A 22,913-nucleotide genomic window follows, 5' to 3' on the forward strand; every position below is an offset into this window, starting at 1 on the left:
CTCGGTTAATTTCGAGCTAAGCCGAGCGTGCGTGCGTGTGCACGCGCGTGTCATGTCCGGTATATTACGTTCCGTGTGCACACCGGTTACAATTAAGTCGGTCTAGAAACGTTGGGCGGCTAACAGACCCGCAGATGGTCCAATTTTTCAAGCTTTATCGAATATGGAAAATTCGGAGGAATTTGCTTCTCGCAGACTTCTGTTTAACGTTTTGTTTTCCCCTCAGATGCTTCTTTTTCGCAACAAAGAAATAATCTACGATTTTTGTATCACTGTGAGAAGGCATATTTTTAATGGAAAGATACATCAAAAGTAGGTTTCGCAGGATTTAATTATCTACGTACGATGATGTAGGCGAAGAGACGTACGAATTTTCCGGTGGCGGTTTTCAAAATATCACAGATATATTTGTTGGTAGAAAAATATGACGTTAACACGACGTTGCACGCGTGAACGAGAATAACGGGATTTTAGTAATTTAACGAGATTTAAAAGCTTTCAATGGTACAAAAGTGAGGGAAATATTAAAAGCTTGGAAAGCTTGAAACACGAAGTTCAAAGACTTTAACACGATTTTTAATGGTTAGCAACTTTTGAAGAATTGAGTTTGAAAGACTTCGAGGAAGATTTGAAAGGCGAGGGCTTTCGGTTTGAAGATTCGAAGATCTTCATGGACTTGGTTGATCTAAAACGTTTGAAAGATTGAACGTTTTCAACGATTCCAAAAATTTGCAAAATTGCAACAGCGTGAAACATTCAGAAGCTCTGAAAACTTTAGGGCACGTGGAAAATTTGATAAGCCTGAAGCGTTTGAATGATTAAACGTTGCAAAGATAAAATATTCACCCGATATAAAATATTCTAAATTAAAATTTCTTAACGATACGAATGATATTTAAGCATTCGAAAATTGTCGTGAAACTAAAATACTTTTTTTTAAATATGTATTGCACGTGATAATACTATTGGCTTTTTAAACGTTTCAGTTTAAGTTAAACTGGGCTTCAGATTAAACAGCTGAAATTATCGGCTTTTTCAATTACGTACTTATATATAACACTTTCAAAATACCTTAACATCGATCTCCGATATCGTCTTCAACCAAAAGCATTGCATCCACGAACCACTGAAATCCTTTCTTTGCTTTTGCCAATATTTCCAGAAAATGTGAAGAAAATCTCATTTACAATCACGTCACAATCGCTTCTCACTTGCTCGATACGAAATATGTAAGCACTTTACAGGCGTCTCACGATTCGCGTTTCCGCTTCTTCTCGCGTTCCTTTCCATGAAAACAACGTTTTTCAGCTTTTTCGAACTGGTCACAAAAAAAGAACCATGTCTCGAGACTGACTGTCCAGCGTCGACATTCTTCCGATGTTCGACCAAGATGGAAAATAAAATTGAATTATGCATCGCTCCGTTCAAATAGAGAAATACCTTATCGAAGGGAAAAAGAGTCTCGCACGCAAATAATTCAGCATCAGCTGGCACCGATTCGAAAATTCTTGCGATTGATACTCGACGACGCGACGTTTCCTTTCGAACAAGGTTCCATTCTTTTTCCCAAAAATATCTTCTGCAACCCCGTTAAGAAGATATTTTATTGTACTTTATATCTGTGGAAGAATCCATTCCTTTTTCTGCGCTTTCTTACAAGATATAATTTCGATACAATTTACGCGTATGTTCGAGATTTCAATGATCGAATTTGCCAAAAATACGAAAAAGATATCTGATTACGACGATTTGAAAGACGTAACTATCAGCAGGGGAGGACGATCAAAAGTATGTTTAAGCGCTATATTTCTTGAAAACTGAATTTATAAAATATTTTCTCTGATATTTCGAGATCTACTTGACCAGTTGGTTCGAAATTTTGCGCTCACCTTCGGCGCGTGTATTCGCATTTTTATTTATTTTACTACCCGTTATTTAACGTAACAGAGATTGGTTGAAAAATTCATACGAAATGTTCGACGAATTGATTCGCGATACTTTATTTCCAAAAAGGAAAGTAATTATGTGATACTGTATAACGAGGAAATTGGTTTTCGAAAGATAAATTATTCTTTGAGATTTGTAGATTCACCGGTCGATGAAAATTCTACTATTTGAAGGTGGAAAAGTAAATCTGGCTGCTTCCGTTATTTTTTTCAGAGCACGAGGATATTTTTAGAAATAAAGCTCTACGTGAATCGACACGGTAGATATCCCTTTGAAATTTCACGAATATTCCAACTCTTTCGGATGGAATTTCACAAATCCTACGTCTCTATTAAGCAAAAGTACAAATAGGTACAAATTATCGGACAATTCATAACGAAATTAAAGAAGAGAAGAATCTACAAAATTAATTAATTCCCAACAATTAATTCCCGCAGAGTTAACGATCACGTTTCCATTCCACAAAACTAAACTCTAAGCTGACATTAATTTTCTTCGTCAGTCTGTATCTCCCCATTTTTTCAACGTTATTTCTAATTTTTCTCATCGTTTGAGACGCGTGCTCTCGTTGACAAGAATACGAAATTCGTTATCTTAGCGATCCGTCAGCAGAGAACACTGGCGATAATTCAAATCCTATGCAACCGGATAGTAATCGACTGGGAAATGAAAAGCAAAGGCTGAATCAGCGGGACGACCTCGGCTTAAAATTAATTACGCGAGATTCGCTTGCCATAACGTGGATCCTATCCGACTGCAGGATATCAGCCTTCTCGGACCTCGTAATGCCTTTACACGTGCACGGCCATAGAATTAGGAAGTCTACAGGATCTCTCGTTGATCTGTTCCACTTTCTCCGTGAGAAGGAATTCGATAATTCTTCGACGCGCGGAAACTTTCGAAAATTCTCCGATTGTTGATAGTCGACATCGTATATAAACGCTTGTACGTGGTTTGTTAGCATAGATAATGGCTGAGCCGTAACAGATAAGAGAAATTGTAAGACCAGATATCTTGTAAATGACGTTGCAGCTCCATGGTATGGTTTGCATGTATTATAGGTATTGTACTTTCATCGACGATCGATTTGTGCGTGCGTATTAGCATTTGAAGTTTTAGAAGAAATTGATCAGGGGAAAATGGCTTGAAATTCTCGAAAGGAGGAATAGAAAAATACGATAGACTTTTGTGAAATATTCGTTAAATATATGAAATCTTTTTGTACAAGAAAAGATAGACTTTAGAAACGTATATGATTAATCTGTTGGTATTAAAGATTTATTCGATCATAAGAATGAAGAATATGAAATTCGTAATTACTACTACGAATTACGTAAATTATTGCCAAGTATTTGTATTTCATCATAATGTTGAATCGATCGATTTATAGGATTAATGTTACCACACGTAACGAACAAATACACTCCGATGTCGATAAATTATTCAATATTTTCCGAAATATCAGCAACATACATTATGCACACGTATGCATATGGGATTTAGCAACTACCTAATTTCTCTCGTATAAATCGATTTTTCCTTACAATTATGGCTGTTTGTTTTCAGCCGCTACTGCGTGGTAGTTTGATTTCTTCGTAATTTTGTAATTAAAAATACACTTTGCCAGAAAGAAGCAAGTTTCCGGATTCTTTCAAACGACGGTATATATTTCCCTCGTATAAATCGATTTATCCTTACAATTATGGCTGTTTGTTTTCAGCCGCTACTGCGTGGTAGTTTGATTTCTCCGTAATTTTGTAATTAAAACTACACTTTGTCAAAAAGAAGCAAGTTTCCGGATTCTTTCAAACGACGGTATATATTTCCCTCGTATAAATCGATTTATCCTTACAATTATGGCTGTTTGTTTTCAGCCGCTACTGCGTGGTAGTTTGATTTCTTCGTAATTTTGTAATTAAAAATACACTTTGCCAGAAAGAAGCAAGTTTCCAGATTCTTTTAAACGGCGGTATATATTTGGAAAAAATAAGAACAGTGTCACAGGTGTTAGAAAAGTAACAAGTTGCGTATGGTTTCGAACTAAAAAGCATGTTTGTTCTTCGAGAAATTAGCACACCATAAATTCACGTTATATTTCCGTGTTGCGACCATTCGGACGCTTTATTTGCCAAGCGTTTACATAAAGACGATAAACGGATCGATACTCGTAAATCAATGAGGGACGTCGAGCTGTAGAAGCGGTGGCCGGTAATGGTTGTACGGGACTATCTTGCCGTTTTAGAAAGCTCGTTTTTTCCCCTATCGTTTTTCTCCGCGAACGACATTTTTACGATCCCTAAATCCAGCCTGAGACCTGAGAGAATTAATCGGCGATTGTGCCAGTATTCGGTATCCTTGAGAGCTAGATCGATTCCGCCCCCTAAGCTACGGCTCTCAGACTTTTCTCGGTCGCACTGCACCAGCAAACTTTCACTCCAGATTATCGAATATCCTTCTAACAATCATTTTTACCTATAAACGATGAAATTTTCTTGGAAACTTAACAATTGGGAAAACTTTGTCGTTAGAGCGTTTCAAATGTATATCTACGTATATAGAATTTATGAACGCAGATCCAAGGCTATTTAATTCGTGTTGACGATCATAATCTTAGTTGAGTTGAAAGATCTATGAAATTTGTATCGAAAATTTTGCAGAGAGGCGATTAAAGTTCGATCGACTTCTCGACGTTGTTCAACTCTGCCAGAATTATCAGACAAATGTCACATACTTTAACTCTTGTAACTTACAGAAGGAGAAACTATAGGAAAGCTACTTTCTCTCTGGTTTTCATGATTTTTGGGTGTGCCGTACAGATCAACGTTTTTCGAACAACGCTCTCCCGTATGTACGTGTAACAAGGATTGACAAATCCAACACAAACACAATACAGCGACGATATTCACTTTTAACTGAGCTATAACACACATTTCGTACAGTCTGGTATATGCGTTTGTGCACAGAGCTTGAGGCTCGTCCAGCTCTCGTTTATTATTACTATAAACAAAAGATAGCCGGTCGACGAACAATACGTTCGGTTACACGTGGATACGGGAAAAAATTGTTCGAAAAAACGCTCATCGCTGCAACATATCCAAAAATCATGGAAATCGGAAAGGAAGTAGCTTTTCTACAGTTTCAGCATAAAAAAAAAAAAAAAGAAAAAAGACAATGGTAATAGAAATTAAATAAACAGCAAACGTATCGATAGCAGGTTCCAACAATAAACCGAGGAAAATATCTGTGGAATTGGAAAGTAATCTGAAAGAATTTCCCAAGTGGCCTTGTCTTATTTTTATATTATTTCGCATCGTGTGACACAGTATCCGTTCAAAACGAATAGGATTTACCAACAACGTATAGCTCGAGACAGAGGAATCACGAACGTTCAATTTTCAACGGGCCAGTTCGACCATAACGTTTGTCGGATTTGTCGAGGCAATATCGCGCGATGAAAAGGGATTTCTCTTTCCCTGGGAAGACGATGGAGAAGCGACAGAGGCAAAAGAGACCGACGAATCGAGGCTATTCGACGCTCGAACAGCCTTTGATGTGACCCCGTAATCGCTTTGAACTTTCCACCGTGTCTCGGCGCGTTAATATTTGTCAGCAATTTCTTTTTTCCTTCTCGATTATGCTCGAACACTATTACCGGCTGGTATCGATGATAAACCGTTCAAATCATCGAGTGGGGCACTTATTACGCGATCGTCTGAAAAGAGAAAGCAATCGCGATGGAAGGGATTAAATAATATAGAAAAAGACGTGAATTGTAAAGTTCTTATTAAGCGGGTTGGACGATCTTGTAAACATACGTAGCCGACGATGATGACAGAGGCAAAGATATTGTTAGTCGAGAGCTTCATATCATTTAAATCCTTGAAACCTTTGATATTAGCATATTTCGTTTTAATAAATTTTTGCATAGAAGAGGAGGAGAACTTCTTTGAGGTAACTTTGAAAACTATCAAGCGTCTTACTGATAATCTACATTGATCGATTGACTGACATCAGTAAAACTGTTATTAAAGCACATGAACACAAGAGAATGGAAAAGTGTCAAGGATTCGTAAGACGAATGTTGCTTTTCTTAAAACCTTAAGAAAGATAAAAGAATTGTATATTTAAAGGCAATTAATCAGGATGTAGATTCCAAATGCTAAAATGACTATATTTCTTTTAGTAAGCAGCGTACTAATTGAATTAGCGAAATTTATGAAGATTTACATTCGGTAATAAATTTTAACACCAAATACGGAATTTTAATGTCGCTGCTCGAATGCAAATTCTTATTTCTTATATTCTTCCTTTTATTCTTCTTGAGGTAGCAACAATGCACGTGAAAGTATGATTGCTCGTACTGCCATTGCTCGTAAATAATAATTCGCTAAATGTCAGTTCTTTTTCTTTTCAGGGCTTCTTTAGAAGAAGCATTCAAAAGCAAATAGAATACAGGTGTCTGAAGGACGGCAATTGTTTGGTCATCAGAATAAGTCGGAATCGCTGCCAATACTGCAGATTCAAGAAGTGCCTAGCTGTCGGCATGTCCAGGGATTGTAAGTAATCACTTGCGTAAGCACTTTTCGTTAACTCACTACAATACCGATAGGATATCGTAGGAAAGGAATCTTTGAAACGTTTTAAAAGATATAATTCCATTCTTTCAGTCATAGTTTTCGTACCAAATTTTATACAATTATATCCTTTTCCTTGTCTCCATAGCAATTATTATACTTGTTTGTCTTTTTACGCGCGGAAACGTATCGATAAAGATGCACGATCAACGATAACATACGGCGGTAAGTATAATAACTGGCGGCAAAACACGATCTCGGTGAAATGATTGTCGATGAAATGATTATCGGTGATTCGAAGGTAACCCTACTGAAATAGCCATTCATGAGCCAATTATAATCTCTTTTCTTTAATAAAAATAAATTACTATCCCTTTCGAACGTTTCTCTTTTGTCCAAGTAATAATTTTTAATTACTTGAGCTGGTTAAATATGTCAATGACGGGAAACGTGCAAGCTCTCTAGTTCCTTTGCCGCAAAAGTTGCTCGAATTTATTCGCAACTTAGCGCGATTCTTTACATGCCCAGTGGCAATAGCTGGCGTGTCTTTCAGTTTCCGGAAATTCCGGCATCCGTCGAGTAGCGAGAGAGAGTAAAGCAAACTGAAACGAAGTTGCGTACATAATTAAACGTCAAAGTTCCATCGTGCAATATGCGGTGGTGTATAATAGGAAACCGTCGGAGCTTTCTGAGCTAGCATTGTCGGCGAAATCGTAATAAGCCTCTGCTAGTCTTGTGATCCGCTTAAGAAGCGGATGTAACCGGGGTAAAGCTGGCCCGAAAGCTCTGCACCCTCTGTTGTTCGCAATAATTCTCTCGAGTACCGTATAAAATACTAATCTTTCGTAAATACGCTGATTTTCGAGACAGGATGCTAGGATGAGCAGTGTAGCGCGCGTAGGACGTCGAAATATTATTAGATCGGTACATACGCTTATAGCTTTTTTCACATGATGCTGCAACTACACGCACAGTTACCTCGAGCGATATATTTATCTTCGAAATAATTTACATCTAATTCTGTAGACTCCCTGCTTCGTAATTTCATTACAGTAGATTCCACGAAACGTCATATTAATCGGCGTGAATTTCATATAATTCTACATTTCTATAATCTCGTCATAATGACTTCTTTCAAGGATCATGTATTTCATCGAAATAATTTTCATGTAATTCTGTAGACTTCCCTCTATAATCTCGTTTTATTAGCCTCTTCCGAACGTCGTATTAAATGGGTAGTAACTTTCGCGTAATACTATGATTATTTTAGACTACGTTCTAAAAAGAACCACCAACTTTAAGACTCGACAAAACGTTCGCATTTTAAAACCGCCACCAAACCGTCAGAATCAACGGATCGCTTCTTAAAATCTTTGTTGTCTTTAAGGACCGACGACGATAGTATTTTTAAGTCGGTATTTTTAAGAATGAACGATTAGATTGCAAAATTGCTGTTCGAATAACTAAAGTAAATATCGTTCTCTCGATTTCAGCCGTTAGATACGGCAGGGTGCCGAAACGTTCGAGGGAACGCGGCCCCGAAGACACAGTACCGACCACCACGTCAACGACCACTACCACCGGAGTACAACAACTCACGTCCCCTGCTGGTGCTAACAATAACAATAATAACACCAACAACAATAACAACAACACCAGCAGCCAAAACAATAACAACAACAGCCAAGCACAGAACGCTATACCGTGTGTGCCGCCAGCTGCTGTGGTAGAGGCAGATCAGTCAGACGCGGACGTGAAACAGTTGGCGGTTTACGACGTGATACTTCAAGTTTCTCAGGCGCATCACGCTCACTGTGGCTTCACCGAGGAATCAACGAGGGGCATCGTCCGGAAACCGATGATAATACCGGTGAGTTTGCTCGAAAATTCAGAGTGAAGTTACAGAAGCATGGATACATTAGTAGCGGATAGGACGAAGGAGCTCGTTCGCTGTTGTAACTTTGTTGGTTAAACAATAGGAAGCAAAATTATGAAGATTGCTCTACGTAAAAATAAGAAGATTAATTGTTATGATTTTTTACATAATACATATTATGTAAAAATATGCAATAGTAGATGTAAGGTGGATCGTATGTATGTGAGAAATCTCTAAGCAATTATTCGAAATACTTGCGATCAATAGAATTCCAAATTTCATCTCATTATCGTTACTAGGTCTATTAATACGCTTTGATGGCCATATATATTAGGATGTTTGCTGATATTTAGTACGAATCGAATATTTCGTGAATTATATCTGTTATTTCATTGGTATTATATTCGCCTTATATTAAGAAATACCATAAAATATGAAATAAAATAAAATTTGTTAGAGTATTCCAGTAAATATAGCGAATAGATAAGTATCCTTATACTTGTGGCCAACAATGTGTATACATGGTTCATTAATATTTCACTAATTATTAGTGTACTATTTTTAATACTATTATTAATTATTTTATATTATTACTTATATTACGTTTATTTATTGGCATAACGTTTCATTAGTTGGTTCATTGGTTAATTAATTATTCCAAATTACCACGTCGTATCCGCTTCTAATTAATTGATTAACATATTAGAATGACGCGGTGGAACTGGAACTGGCAGCAACGCCTGTTTCTTTTATAATCCTGCTGATTAGGCGAGTACTTCTTCGCAGCCCGCCAGTCCAGAGGACCCAGAGGCGGCATCCTCGACAGCAGAAACAGTTGAATCGCAAAGGATCTGGCTTTGGCAACAATTCGCCACTAGGATAACGCCATCGGTACAAAGGGTGGTGGAGTTTGCCAAAAGGGTGCCAGGATTTTGTGATCTTTCGCAGGACGATCAATTAATTCTGATTAAGGTCGGTTTCTTTGAAGTCTGGCTAAGCCATATCTCAAAGATGACCACTGACAGTTCGATGACATTCGAGGATGGTACTTATATCACTAGGCAACAAATGGAATTGATGTACGAGGTAAGAACTCGCTTGTCGTTTTCTATGGCCGTAGGTTGCAATCAGTGTCTAATAATTCGATGTGAAAAACAGCATAAATATCTGAAAATTGAAACGTATTGCGGTAGAGTCTCGTTTATAAGAACAAGCTAATACTTTAATATTCGAAACTCATAACTAAATCTCAGTTACCCGAACAATGGTCGAACGTAACTCGAATTATCCCGTGACTATTAAATTTTAAATCTCACTCGATATCACAACGACACAAAATGTCAGAGAATATCAACAATCGTCCATTAATTGATCAATACGAAACAAAAACAGCCAGACTTCGTGTCTGCTTTGATGCAATTCACTTCGGCCTTAAACGCCCATCAACTGTCGGACACCGAATTGGGCCTTTTCTCCGGCGCCGTGCTTCTGGGTGAAAGACCAGGTCTGAACGACGTGAAAACAGTGCAGAGGCTTCAGGATCGTCTTTTGGAGGCGCTGAAAGTTCAAGCGTTACGAAATCACACGGTTTCCGGCGAGGCTACTTCCGCGGGAGGTTGTTCCGGTGTCTCGAGCGTCTCACAAAGGATACCAGAATTAAGAACTCTGGGTGCCAGACATGCGAATCTGCTCGACTGGTTCAGGAGGAACTGGACCAAGCTCAAATTGCCACCCCTGTTTGCCGAGATTTTCGACATTCCTAAGTGTGAAGAAGATCTTCAGTGAAGAGGTGATTATCTTAAATTATGATTTCTTTGTGTTCTCTAAACTCTTAACAAGTACAGTGCAATATTGGTCGCCGCTAATCCATAGAAATACATTAAATATCTAAAGTATATGGGTAATCTGTATAACGTTTGTTAAATAAAACAGATCCCTTTCGTTTCTTTAATTGCGTTCACGAAAGATCGAAATCTGCATAAACAACGTCGATCTACCGATGAGATTCTACTGTATTAAATAGGCCGAAATGGTGTTTACATGGGATATGTAAAATCCCATCTTCGAATAATTCGAATCTTTCTTATTCTTCCAATCTCGTGGTGCGCGTTACTCGCGAAGTCGCACTCCATAAATCCACGTTTGCATTTTCGTCCACGCCCCTCAGCTCCACGATTCGATTTGCAATTCAACGCGGCAATCTGCACGATAGCGAAGAATTTTAATGGTGGGATCGTCTTTGAAGAATGTTTCAGAGTACATCGAGTTAATTCGACGAGAATGAACGGCCCTGCCGGAAGAGTCTTTCTAATTGCCGGTGTTCATCGCACAAATGCAGCTCGGACATCGAGGACGATTTGTTTTCGCTCGTTGGCGGTGACGTACAGCGGTACGATGACGAGACGACGATTCGATTCGAACGAAAAAAGAAAAAAAATAGGAAGCCACCGATATGGCGACTCGATCTTCGCCATCATCGAGATCCATCTTGTGCTCTTCACTTTGTTTCACTCGTACAGGCTGGGAAGATGGATCGTTTGGCAAGGCGAAGGGTACAGATTGCTGATCGAAACACTCTTGACACGATATACGAAGAGAAAGAGAAAATTTATCCGATTAACAGGAATAGAACGAGCTATACAATGCGAACAATCGACGATTGGATCGATTACGTATTGGACGAAGTATATATATATATATATATATATTACATAGGTGTGTGTATGTGTGTGTATATATATATATATATACGACGAGTGAATAACTTTTAAAAAGTTACTAGATTTTGAAAAAGAAAAGTACTCTTTCTTTGAGATAATTATAAAGGCAAGCCCTCCTTCGATTGTTCTAAATCGTGCAAGGGTAGGTAGAGAGTTCAAAAGGGGATTTTCAAGTAGAAGGAATTTGTATCATTCGCTATACGTGTGCAATAAGACGCACTAATCCAACGAAAGCATTTTAAATAAGTACATAGTCAAGTCGGTGAGCAAGGGAATCAAGTTTCGTATCATGTTGGTCTGGCGCATATCGTTGATTGCAATAAAGCGACGCAGTGATCGAACACGCGTCGCATCAAAAAGATAGCACAAAATCGTGATCGCTTTACAAGGCACGTTTATTATTACGATTTTATCCAGTTAAAATAATTGTCAAGCGAATTTTTCGGAACCTTGGCTAATCGAGGATCGTATAAACGTTCAAAGTGCAGTCCGTGTGCAGCGATCTGTCGAAAACAGTGATCGAAAATCTCACGAATACATACGAGTACAAGGTGCAACGTCGAACTTGTAAACATATCGAGAACATAATATCATATTTTTTTCATGCAATCGACTCTCAAAAAATACCGTTTCCATCCCCCAGTGTGAAAACTGTGACTCAATAGATAGCTGCACGTTCACGCGATCGCAAAAGAGAATAAATATATAAATAAATATGGTGGTACGTACATATAAATGATACACGCATGTTGCAACGTGGACGAATGCATGCGCGTACAAAACTGACACTTAGACACTTAATATACATATACAAAGTAAAAAGTTTCACGCTATATAAAAGCTCAAAAGGAAATCTTTATAGGACGTATCTCTCTAGATGCATCCGCTACGAATCTCAATCTATGCAATCTCTATTTTTATTACTTGACAAGTAGTATAGTGAATTACCTTTATGGATATTGTTGCGTCGCTTCAGGGTGTTCCGCGGAAAGTGAGAATAACATGCTCGAAGTTGTTCTTTCGTTAAGACTTCTAAAATTCTCGGTATAAGGATTTTTAGTGAATAAATATCTCGCGTACGTAACGAAAAAAAGAAACGAAGAAAAATAAAAGTTAAAGAATTGAACGTTGTGTATAATAATATAATGTACTTGTTACGTTGAACTGTTGTATTTGTTATCGATCCACGGCCGAAAATCGTTTTCCGATCGTTGATAAAATCCTGAAGTGAGCATGTTTGAATCTTCGAACTCTTGAACGCTAATAATTCTCTGACAATGACTAGCATGTAACGTGTATCGATATGTAATTAATATACATATACATATGTATATATACAGTGGTGGATAACAGAACATCTAAGGAATTAAATCATCATAGTGAACGCTATAATTTATTAAGGAGGAACTATATTTTATAACACGGGTCACAGTATAGTATGAGAATATATATGATCTGAAAAAGGATGAAACAAATAATTATATGTATAGGGACGAGAAAGAATGTATTTTATTTGAAGAAAGCAATATTTTAAACAAGAAATGAAAGATTCGTTAGACAAAGTAGTATAAATTTAATTGCAACATTTTATCGATATATTTACGCCGAATTTAAGATTTAATGTTCTTTTAGATTTTCTTTTGGTCTGATTGAATTTCTTATTCCATTATCAATTTTATGATGTTCGCTCGTGGATAATTTATGGATTTACATTACTTTGTAAAAGATACTATTAATAGATTTTCCTATTAAGTCCTATTATATGAATACAACTTCACAAACGAATGAATATCTACATATCAGAGAGAGGGAATTTCATAAATCAATCATACAAATATTAGCATTAAACATACAGTTACGCAAATACATAAAAATATGAATTTTCAACCTTTTCTTTAGCCATCACTGTATATATTATATATTCATTGTGAGAAATGAAGAAAATGTAAGTTTATCTATTAGAGAAATTAATGTTTTATCTAGCGTCGTACTTAAATTAAATATAATATATCGTCGATATATCACTGTCGCTAAAAAAAAAGGAAAGAAAATGTGAAAAAGACTATCTTCACGATAACTAGAAGGAGGAGAAAAAATTCCAACTCTAAGCGCTCACATCAAGTTGTGAATAAACATATCATACCTAATTAATATATTGAACAAAGAAGGGAGATATCATCGTTTAATATAATATAAATATGAGTCTATATATATATTAAAATATATATATATATATAAAGATTATAAATCTATATGCAAGAAAAATAGTTATTAAACGCATTATGTCGAATGAGCGTAGATCTACAATAGTAGGCCATTTTTCAATCCATTAAGGCAACAAAAATTTATATGCGTGTACATTCATACACATGCGCATACGTATACACACGTGAACGTAATTATAATTTTCTTTTTCCTATTTCTGATTCCTCTGATAAAAAAAAAAAAATCAACAACCGAATGCTTCTCTCGGCTCTCTTACAATCTACCAAAACAGATCTGCGCGAAAATATGATGTAATAAGAGAGGAAAGCACGTGCAGCGAATCGTGCTGGAATATCTTTTAAATTATTACTAATATCTTGTCCTCTTCGTCGCGAGACACGTAAAGGAGGAAAATTTCAATAAAATGTAAACAAATCAAGTCACTTGATATACCTATATGTATGTATGAGAATTTTTATGTGTACATAAATTCTGCAACTTGAATCGATTTAGTGGCTGTCCTAATCATCTATATTAAAGTAGAAACGAAAATGAAGAGAGAAAAAGTTACGACATTTTCCTCCTGTGATATTTGAATTGCGATTCGTTTGTTTCTTTCTTTCTATTTTCTATCTTCTTTTTTTCAAAATTTCTAGTCCCCACGACTTATTCGTCAAGTTAACAGTCGCGTAACACGATACGCTCGTAAACGTTGTTGGAACACGTTAATCGAAACGGCCAAATACTTAAATAACGATATTAATATAAACTATAATGATCGCTCGATCAGGCCGGCCAATCATCTTTACTGGATTTCTCCTATTGAACTCAATGCTATCGCTACATAAGTCATTGAATCTCATAAACGTTCAAAAATATGCTATATTCCAATCGCATAACCTCAATTTGTTTCACATCACACATCAAATGTAGTTGATTCGTTTTTGTAAATTGTCCGACTATTATTTCATCATAATTCGATAAATAAATGATTGGCCGGCATAATCAGAAAAGCTAATAAGAATGAGAATCGATGTTATATTGTTTAAATTAAAGTGTAATATCCTTTCTTTTTCTTTCCCTCGTCTCGTGTTCCGAACGAAGCGCAAAATCGCCTTTTCCTCTTTACACGTTTCCTCTCAGTCTCGTTTCCATTCTCCCCGTTCCATCCACTTTAATCTCGTGTGCTATTTGCTCTCATATGCTACTTTTTAACATTGAGATTTCGGTCATGGTGCTATAATATCTGTACATATACTGTGGGAATCGTTGTGTAATCAATGTACCATTATTATTAATATTATTCGAACTATAATCGCATCCAATATAGCTATTATTATTATTTTATTATTTTGATATACTCATATTTACATGACCGTTACGTTTAACAATACATCAACTTATAAATTTGTCTCGTAATTTGCGCACGAATATTGGGAAACGCTAACAAAGAAAAAAAGATGGCGATTCCTTTCATTTCAGAGATAAAAATATATAGTAAATATATATATATATATAAATATATACATATATTCCGCCCGTAAAACAGGACTCTGCAATAATCATGATTTTGTTTGATATTGATTCTATGATTGTATATTTATAGATAAGTTGAGCTCAAGCGTGCATCTCGTTGCGTACGCTATATCGCATATATTATACATACTCTTCATTTTTATATAGGCGAGATATCGACTGCATACTATATCTATACCGGATGTTTTGTAAATCGTAAAACAATCAGGAAAGTAGAAGATTCCACGGTCAAATACAAGGCGATCCCGAAAATAAAGGTATTACTGAATCTGAAGCATCTAACATCTTTGACAGAAACTTGACGATAACCTAAATAGTACTTTCTACATTATATGTTAGGTAGATTTGTGCGAGGTCGTCCTACATCCGGCACAGAATCTGCACGGTTCTTCTCTGATCGATTCACGATTTATAAAACAGCCTATGTATAAAACGATATATCGAAGTGATTGAGGTGACGATGACGATGGATGACGGCGTGCCAAGCAAGGCGGGAATTGTTCTTTAAAAGCAAAAAAAATATAATATTACATATATATGTATAAAATAATATAAACGACGATAATGATATTAAGGTAAATAAGTACGACAAAACGACTGCTCTATACTGCTAAAGTACAAATGTTTCATTTATTTGTTTTATAAAAACGATATCGATTTGTTAGAGATTAGGTTTAATGCGTGCACGCTCAAGCGCGCGATGTACGTGTAATTATATTTATTTGTTAATCTCTCCCTATATCTTTCTCTCTCTCTCTCTCTCTCTCTCTCTCTCTCTTTCTTTCTTTCTTTTCCTCTCTCAAGTATAATAATGTGGCCCCTCCATCTACATATATAGCGTCCTAACGTGACGCATACACAATAACGTGATACGCTCATGCTCGCTCATTTCACGTTCACCACGACATCTAATTTCACACGCAATCCACATATCTCTCCTGCCGTACTTATGTAATAGTCGCATGACATATGACAGTTTGGTCCTAGTAATATATGGGTGCGTACAGGTACATAAGGATACGAAATTCGTCGTTTTCGTCGTAACACGCACAGATTTTGAGCTCCTCATACCCCTCTCACGGATAATCACCATGGTGGTGTCAGATGATCGATGCTGAATAGCAGGAAATATAACTTACAAACTATAGCTAACAGAATGGTTCTTTTTGTGCAGCGTTTCCCAATCGTTTCCATTTTTGCCAATTAACTTAACGAGCCTTGATCTTTTATGTTTTCTAATTAAACTTTTTACCATTTGTAATTATGAAGATATCGTATTGTGTTCGTTCTGAAAAGGTGGAAAGGTGTATGTAATATAAAGAAAATCTTATGAACTCATGAACTACCTTTGGATAGAATATCTGCTTACTATTTCTAAACTAAACATTTTCACTTTTTGTAAACAATATGTAGATTGGGAAATGTTGATTTGTTTAATCAAGATGCGACAATAATACGTATATATTGTTTAATGGCAAAGCAATAAATTGTATAAGTACGACTACTTATGAAATTATAATGACGTGACGTGATTCAGCAATTTTGTTCCTTAGATACAACAAATGATTTCAACTACTGTTTTGTCGTTGTAAAATGTTTTAATTCATTTGTGCTCAAAATGTCGAAAACAATGCATGAATTTTAAGAAACTTTCATGTTTTAATTCAGAATATTATTGCCAGATAAAAGCGTGAAAAATATTTTTCTAACAAAAAGGACACTAATTTTTTAATACGCCTCTACTACGAATAATAGTTCCGAGCAAAGATGAATTAAAATGAATTTAATATTTCATACAACGCTATTTGTATTACAGATTCAATAAATACGTTATTATTGTCGTTGCTTGATTCAATCATATATTCAGCGTTATATTTCCATCTCATTCATGGGTGTTCATTAAATATTATTTTCTCTTTTATATTACTTCACCTACGATCGTACTTAATCGCATCAGTATCGTTTCATCCGATAACCGATTAATTTCCGACATATCAGAATATATTCTGCTAAATCGAATAGCAATTCAATTAACATTTAATCCTTTCGCAATGCAATATGTTTTCCCTATTTTCCATCAGGCGGCCTGCATTAATTTATTGTACAATTAATACACGCTTCTGTTCGCATGAATATCTTAGCGCGAAGTATTTTTATGATGTATAAATAATTTTGAGAGAATTATATATGACATTTAATTTGAAATAAAATTACACATGATAAGGTACGCAATTTAAATTAATTCGACAAATGCAAAGAGTTTGAGTAAATAGGGAAAACAACGGAAGAAATAAAATAAAACAAAGTAATTAACCGGAGAAAGAATCGCTATTGAAACTATTGGATGATTCACGAAATTGGAATCCAAAGGAAATGCAATGGAAAGTAATTGTCATGCTGTTCGTAATGCATCACGATCTAACGGATGCACGAAGAAATAAAGAAACAAAATAATGTATGTATATCTCTATCATACATACCGTCGCAATAATCGATCGATATTTTATATTTTTTTTTCCTGTAAGACAAAAGTTTGTCCACTTTAGCTCTTTGCAAATATGCGCGTATCGATCGTATTTTTGTAAATCCTCTAGAAACCGATTTCATCTGAAGTTCACGCTGCCGATATTGAACGTCTCATAACGTAAAATTGTTTTGCAACGAATCGCGATAAAAAGAAAAAAACGAACTAGATCGCAGAGAGTTAAAATGCTCGGACAACGTTTGTCGACGGTAGAATACTTGACCATTTGAGTGCAGAGGATCGTGACCGCGTTCCTCGATACTCGGACAAGAAATACGAAAAGCACAGAAACGCTTCTCATATTTCTTCCGTTATAAAACAACTATTGGACATGCACAACATCGTATGTCCAGCAGTTGTGCCTTTACATTGAGAAAATCGTTCGTGATTCACTGTTATTTGATCAGTATCAGTTAATAAACTTTTTAAATAGTGTTAAAAAATAAAGGCAACATTTCTTTCTGTCTCGAATCCTTCATTTTACCCAAACTCCCAAAACACATTCTATTATTTAAAATCTACAATTTAAATGTATACATAAAACTACTCTCTGCACTCAAATGGTTCAATCAATGTTTAACGAGATTTTAATTGTCGTATAAGATCGTTTTGCGATAACAAATACAGGCGAGCTGAAACAATCGGAATGGAATTAAATTAAATTAATTATATAAACTGTAATGAATTTAACTTGAATCTCGAATGCATACTTTTTAGTAAACACTGTTGATACAATGATAGTGTAAATGGATTAAAAAATCTTGTATGTGTGTTAGAATTATTCGTAGACAATTAGAAAACGTAAAGTTTCTTAGTCGTTCACATTCATGGCTTCCTTCTTTCGTATTTCCGCTCATACTTCGTCACGCAAAGATGGAAAATTCAACTATTAGTCATTTGTCCAATTAGCTTAATATATAATGTCGATATTTTAAAAACAACAGTATCGATAAAATCGACTTTCGATCTGATCAGATAAATGTTTAATTATTATTCGAAATTGTTTTAGAGGTTAGAAACTGGTCGAAACGTCTTCTGTAGTTCACAGTGGGAAGATATACGAAAAATTGCGATGCAATACAATATTATGAAAGTTACTACTAAATGTAATTATCAGAAACATGTTTCCATAAAATTGTTTTAATTAATATTCTGTTAAATATTTCCTTTCTTGTAATAACAGAGTTAAAAATATTTTTCACATGGTTATATTGTGTATTTTTTATGCGTGTTTTTAATAGTGTAAGCAAGTTCCGAATTTTCCGGAACGACCGGAATAATACGGGTATTCATACTTAGATATTCATACTATCCGGATAATGATTCAGTAGTATGTGTAAAGCAATATCTGTTACCTGAATAAGTACCTGTGTTATTATTTTAATTTTTCACACTAAAGTGTAAAAAACATCTAATTGTAAAAAATTATTTGCAAAAATCCAGATGAAACAGAATTATCAAAATATTGAAATAATACTTTTAGAAAGGAATACAATTCACGTTCATATCATACTAACTGACCATCTGAGTACCTTGGCTTAAACTATAAATATCTGTTTTATTCGGATAATATGAGTATCCATTGCTTAGAATACGCATTAATATTTTAATATAAACAAATTTCGAAATATAAAAATTTAATTTTATAATCTTGACAATGGAATGTTTTTTTAATTGTTTTTGTATTTACATAAAATATATTTATATTTATATTAATTCGTTAAATGGTTTGTACCAGTTATAATCCTTTGTTTAGTATAATTAGAAAGAAGACAAGAAATATAACTAAGAACAAGTTAATATGCATGGACTATATTGTATTTAAATTATATCCACCAGCTGCAAATGAAATCCAAAATTACAATGAACTATAGTTTATATCTAAAATGATGATTGAAGAAACTAAATAATATAATAGGGTACAAACACTATGATCAAGTTTTGGTAAAATACAAAATAAAGTTATTTTATGAGATAAAGTTTTAAATACAACTTTTTATTATACAGCAATATGAACAAACATCTTTATTAATTATGGAATAAAAATAAAAAATGCTGTAAATTACAGACATGATACATAAAAATTAACAAATTTAACATTAATAATAAACTTGTACTAACCCCTTGCCTTATGATTTAAGTTCCTACAGCGCGTGTCGTAACCATCGGCAAGGTCGGTCAGACGTCTTGTCATTTCACGGTCTGACTGCGCGTTTGAAGTTGTTCAAATAGCACCGTTCTTTTGATGTGTAAGGTACAACTAATTTTATGTTGCAACATGTTTGATAAATAATTACTACCAATTTATCATTGAACAAGATTTTTAAGGGTATATTTCTAACATTTTTCAAGAAAATATATCTGCGCGTCCTAATGCGGTCAAGAAAGAAAATGTTTGTCGCATGTAGCCCGAAGAATGTACCACATTTCTCGCTCATGTTTCTTATGTTTGGCCCAAAGAACGTGCCACGAGTCTAGCTCGTGTTTCTTATGTTTGGCCAGAAAACGTACCATGGCTCTAACTCGACGTCGTTGGTTAAGTACAATTAAATAAATATTCTTAAATGTTTCAAACATCTTCAATAAGAAATTTAGCTTCATTAGAATACAGAACTGTTAGATACAAATAAATAAAACTAAGATTTTTCTTGCCATCTATAACTTTTTCTATAATCACAATTTAAATTCACCTTAATTTTGTTCCTGCTAAGTTTTAGTACATGTATTTGCACTGTATTTTTATGTATCGAATAGAGTATCTATATTAAAATATAGTGCTAAAAAACATAAATTCCTGTAAATTAAAACTATTAATAAGAGAAGAAAATTATAAATGATAATAAGTGTTAACAAATTTCTACAATTTTGAAAAGTAAAGAAATGGACACAATTACTTTATATATATATATTTATGATTACATATCTATGATAACATTTTATGTTATAGAAATAAGGTAATTACAATCTGCATTATAATTTGATTCTGTTTCAAGTTGTTCTAAGTATGGTATAGTTTCTTCTCCTTTTAATACCATTTTTTCTACTTTTGCTGGTAAATTAATTCCAACTAATTTGGACAGTGCACTCCTTTTAACTACCCCAGCATCTTTCCTTTTTTTGCGCTGTAACTTTTTTTTGATCTCTTTTATCCTTTTTTCTGACATGTGTAGTTTCTGAATATGTACTGCTAATCTTTGTTTTGTGCCAATCTTTATTTTACATATATCACATTCATATGTTTCTCCAAGGTGATAAGTCCGTATATGATGAGTTAAATTATTTTTAAAGTAATAAACACGAGGGCATTTTTCAAAAGGACAAGGTATAACAGATCTATTTTCCATGTGAACTTGAGAATGAATTTTTAAATGTCGTTTGCTCAAAAATATTTTATCACAGTTTTTACATTTGTAATCTGGAATCACAATTATAAGTACTTAAAATTAAAAATCTTTGAATTTAAAATTAATATTTACCATTTACATGTTGAGTTTTTTTATGAGCACAAAGAAGCAGCCATTTTTTAAAAACTTCATTACATCCTGGCATACTGCATGGATATTGTTTACCTCCTCCTTCGTGATATGTTTTATGCTCTTTAAATTTTGTAATATTTGTAAAACTTTTATTACATTCATCACATTTATGTAAAACCGAATTATGTTTTGCCATGTGTATCTTAAACTGGTATTTTTTTACAAAAGTTTCATTACACTCTTTGCAAGTTAATTTGTCACGGTTTACATGCATTGTATTATAATGACGTTTTAAGTTATGTTGATTAGTAATATGTAATGAGCATTCTGGACATCTTTAATCAAATTAAAATACATTATTAAATTTAAGATATAAAGTAATAAAGAAATTCACCATAAGATAAAATTTACTTACTTATATAACTTTTTTATCGCATTGTGGCTCTCCATATGTCGTTTCAAATGACAATTGTTAGTATAAGCTTTATCACATTCTGGATAGGTACATTTGTAGTCCCTCTACAAATACATAAACCACATCTATCTAAATGCAATTACTAACAAAACAACTAAAAATAGATGTTAAAATATAAAAAACATATAGAATGCAAGCACTACCTCTCCTGTGTGAAATTTCATATGTCTTTTTAATCGAGATGGTCTATAAAAAGATAAATTGCAACCATCAAAGGTGCACTTGTGAGGCTTTTCATCTCTTTTGGTTTTAACAGCAACATCAACGTCTTTCACCAAATCATTAGATTCAGACAAAATACTCTTAGATTCTGAATTTGTATCACACCCCATTATGAATTATTTCTTTTACAGTATATCCAAAAATAAATTATTGTATATTAGCATATTATAAATATCTACAATATATATATATATATATATATATACATCCATATTTTATTTACATTATAAATTCTGTTACATTACATTACTATATTATTCTTTTGTGGTAATTATTATTCTAACTTGATAATTTAAAATTATAGTAATTAAATTTGATAATGTAAATTTTCCAAATGCTGATAATATTTTACATATCACATTCTTTATGTAGACAAAACATTTTTGCCATTAAACTATTAATGATCACATATAAATACAAATCACATTCAAAAATTCATTCAACACGTACCACAAACAGAGATAAGTAGGAAGATCGCCGATGTTTCCAGAAAAAATTCAGCCAAAAGTATGCTCCATGAATTATCGCCTCTAGCGGGCAAATGGCCGAACTATATACACATAGGTATGCTCAACGAAAGAGCCGTACGAAGTTGACCGGAAAGCAAACACTTAATGGCGATTCGAAAACGAGCGGTAAAATCATAGAGATATGTATAGACGAGTGCGGGAGCGAGCTCAAAAAACGATATGTATAGGAATAGAAAGAAAATGCTGCAAAAAAGCCCTTTGTGTTCTTGCCTTATAACGCATGCATATTCGTATAGTAAATATGTAAATATAACACCGATCAACGAGTGACGTCAGTATGTAGCTTTTTTTCCTATTCCAATATCGCATCCACTTATCTTTATATCTCTACGAGCAGAACACTGCGCCGTGAAAATCTAAGAGCAAAAGTTTCTTGGTCGATTTTGCGATTTTATATCAGCAGAACATGACGGTATACGAGGTGGCACAACTTCGCCGATTTTTTAAAATGACGTCACATTCCATGAATTTTTCAAAGTTGAAATTTTCGAATTCTTGAAAAAATTTTTCAAGATACATAAGCAATTTTTATTTTTTCGTTCTTACCTTTTACTAGTCGCCAATACGAATGTATATTTCCCCTCTCGATGTACGTTCGTGAATATGAACATTTTTCCCACCAAAAGCACTGGAGAAGTAACGTATAATTCCATTTTTGGCTACTAGAGGTCCTTCTTCTGATTGTGAATATTTTGACTGTATCACCGATCTCCTTACTTATGCTGCAAATCAGTTATTCATCTGTGTCGCTCACATTTTTTGTGACATAGTTGCAGCTGATCGATGACTAATCAGCTGTTGACTTAATACGTTTTAGACGAAGTGGAT

General features: G+C 34.5%; 2 protein-coding genes and 1 long non-coding RNA gene across 8 annotated transcripts in view; 2 read left to right on the forward strand and 1 right to left on the reverse strand.

The window, feature by feature from the left end:
• The window catches only part of LOC100646780 (ecdysone-induced protein 78C), a 140,725-nt gene extending 122,134 nt beyond the window's left edge, over positions 1–18,591 (forward strand). For 2 of the 4 annotated variants that reach the window (XM_003395889.4, XM_048406469.1), the window contains 5 exons: positions 6,362–6,503; positions 8,015–8,391; positions 9,166–9,483; positions 9,790–10,186; positions 10,643–18,192. In XM_003395889.4, the coding sequence (XP_003395937.2) occupies positions 6,362–6,503; positions 8,015–8,391; positions 9,166–9,483; positions 9,790–10,182 (1,230 nt within the window). In that variant the 3' untranslated portion in view covers positions 10,183–10,186; positions 10,643–18,192. Of the gene's footprint in view, positions 1–6,361; positions 6,504–8,014; positions 8,392–9,165; positions 9,484–9,789; positions 10,187–10,642 lie in introns of all 4 variants that reach the window. The other 2 variants (XM_048406467.1, XM_048406468.1) reach the window with 2 other exon arrangements.
• A 920-nt stretch (positions 18,592–19,511) lies between these two features.
• On the forward strand, positions 19,512–20,040 carry LOC110119361. The gene is made up of 2 exons (XR_002307775.2): positions 19,512–19,636; positions 19,735–20,040. It is a non-coding gene; the product is annotated as an uncharacterized LOC110119361 (long non-coding RNA).
• A 232-nt stretch (positions 20,041–20,272) lies between these two features.
• On the reverse strand, positions 20,273–22,749 carry LOC100650598 (zinc finger protein 41). Of its 3 annotated transcripts, none has more exons than XM_012309179.3 (5): positions 22,632–22,749; positions 22,006–22,105; positions 21,274–21,377; positions 20,859–21,193; positions 20,273–20,797 (listed from the first exon to the last, which is right to left on the reverse strand). In XM_012309179.3, the coding sequence occupies exons 1-5, from the start codon at positions 22,736–22,738 to the stop codon at positions 20,319–20,321; spliced, it is 1,125 nt and encodes a 374-aa protein (XP_012164569.1). In that variant the 5' UTR covers positions 22,739–22,749; the 3' UTR covers positions 20,273–20,318. The 3 variants fall into 3 exon arrangements, with proteins under 3 accessions (XP_012164569.1, XP_048262427.1, XP_003395966.1); XM_048406470.1 differs by lacking the exon at positions 22,632–22,749 and adding an exon at positions 21,477–21,677 and having other exon boundaries at positions 22,006–22,514; XM_003395918.4 differs by lacking the exon at positions 22,632–22,749 and adding an exon at positions 21,477–21,730 and having other exon boundaries at positions 22,006–22,512.
• Between the last annotated feature and the right edge of the window lie 164 nt (positions 22,750–22,913).

The sequence above is a fragment of the Bombus terrestris genome, chromosome 6 (assembly GCF_910591885.1).
Source record: "Bombus terrestris chromosome 6, iyBomTerr1.2, whole genome shotgun sequence".
Classification (NCBI taxonomy): Eukaryota; Metazoa; Arthropoda; class Insecta; order Hymenoptera; family Apidae; genus Bombus; species Bombus terrestris.

Bases quoted from the DNA above. Each gene is read 5' to 3' on its own strand.
- LOC100650598 (XM_012309179.3), bottom strand. From the start codon at position 22,738: ATGGAATTATACGTTACTTCTCCAGTGCTTTTGGTGGGAAAAATGTTC. The intron at 22,106-22,631 runs GTAAGAACGAAA...ATGTGTATATAG, and splicing joins GTATTGGCGACTAGTAAAAG to TTCGGCCATTTGCCCGCTAG. The intron at 21,194-21,273 runs GTAAGTAAATTT...ATTTGATTAAAG, and splicing joins GCGATAAAAAAGTTATATAA to ATGTCCAGAATGCTCATTAC.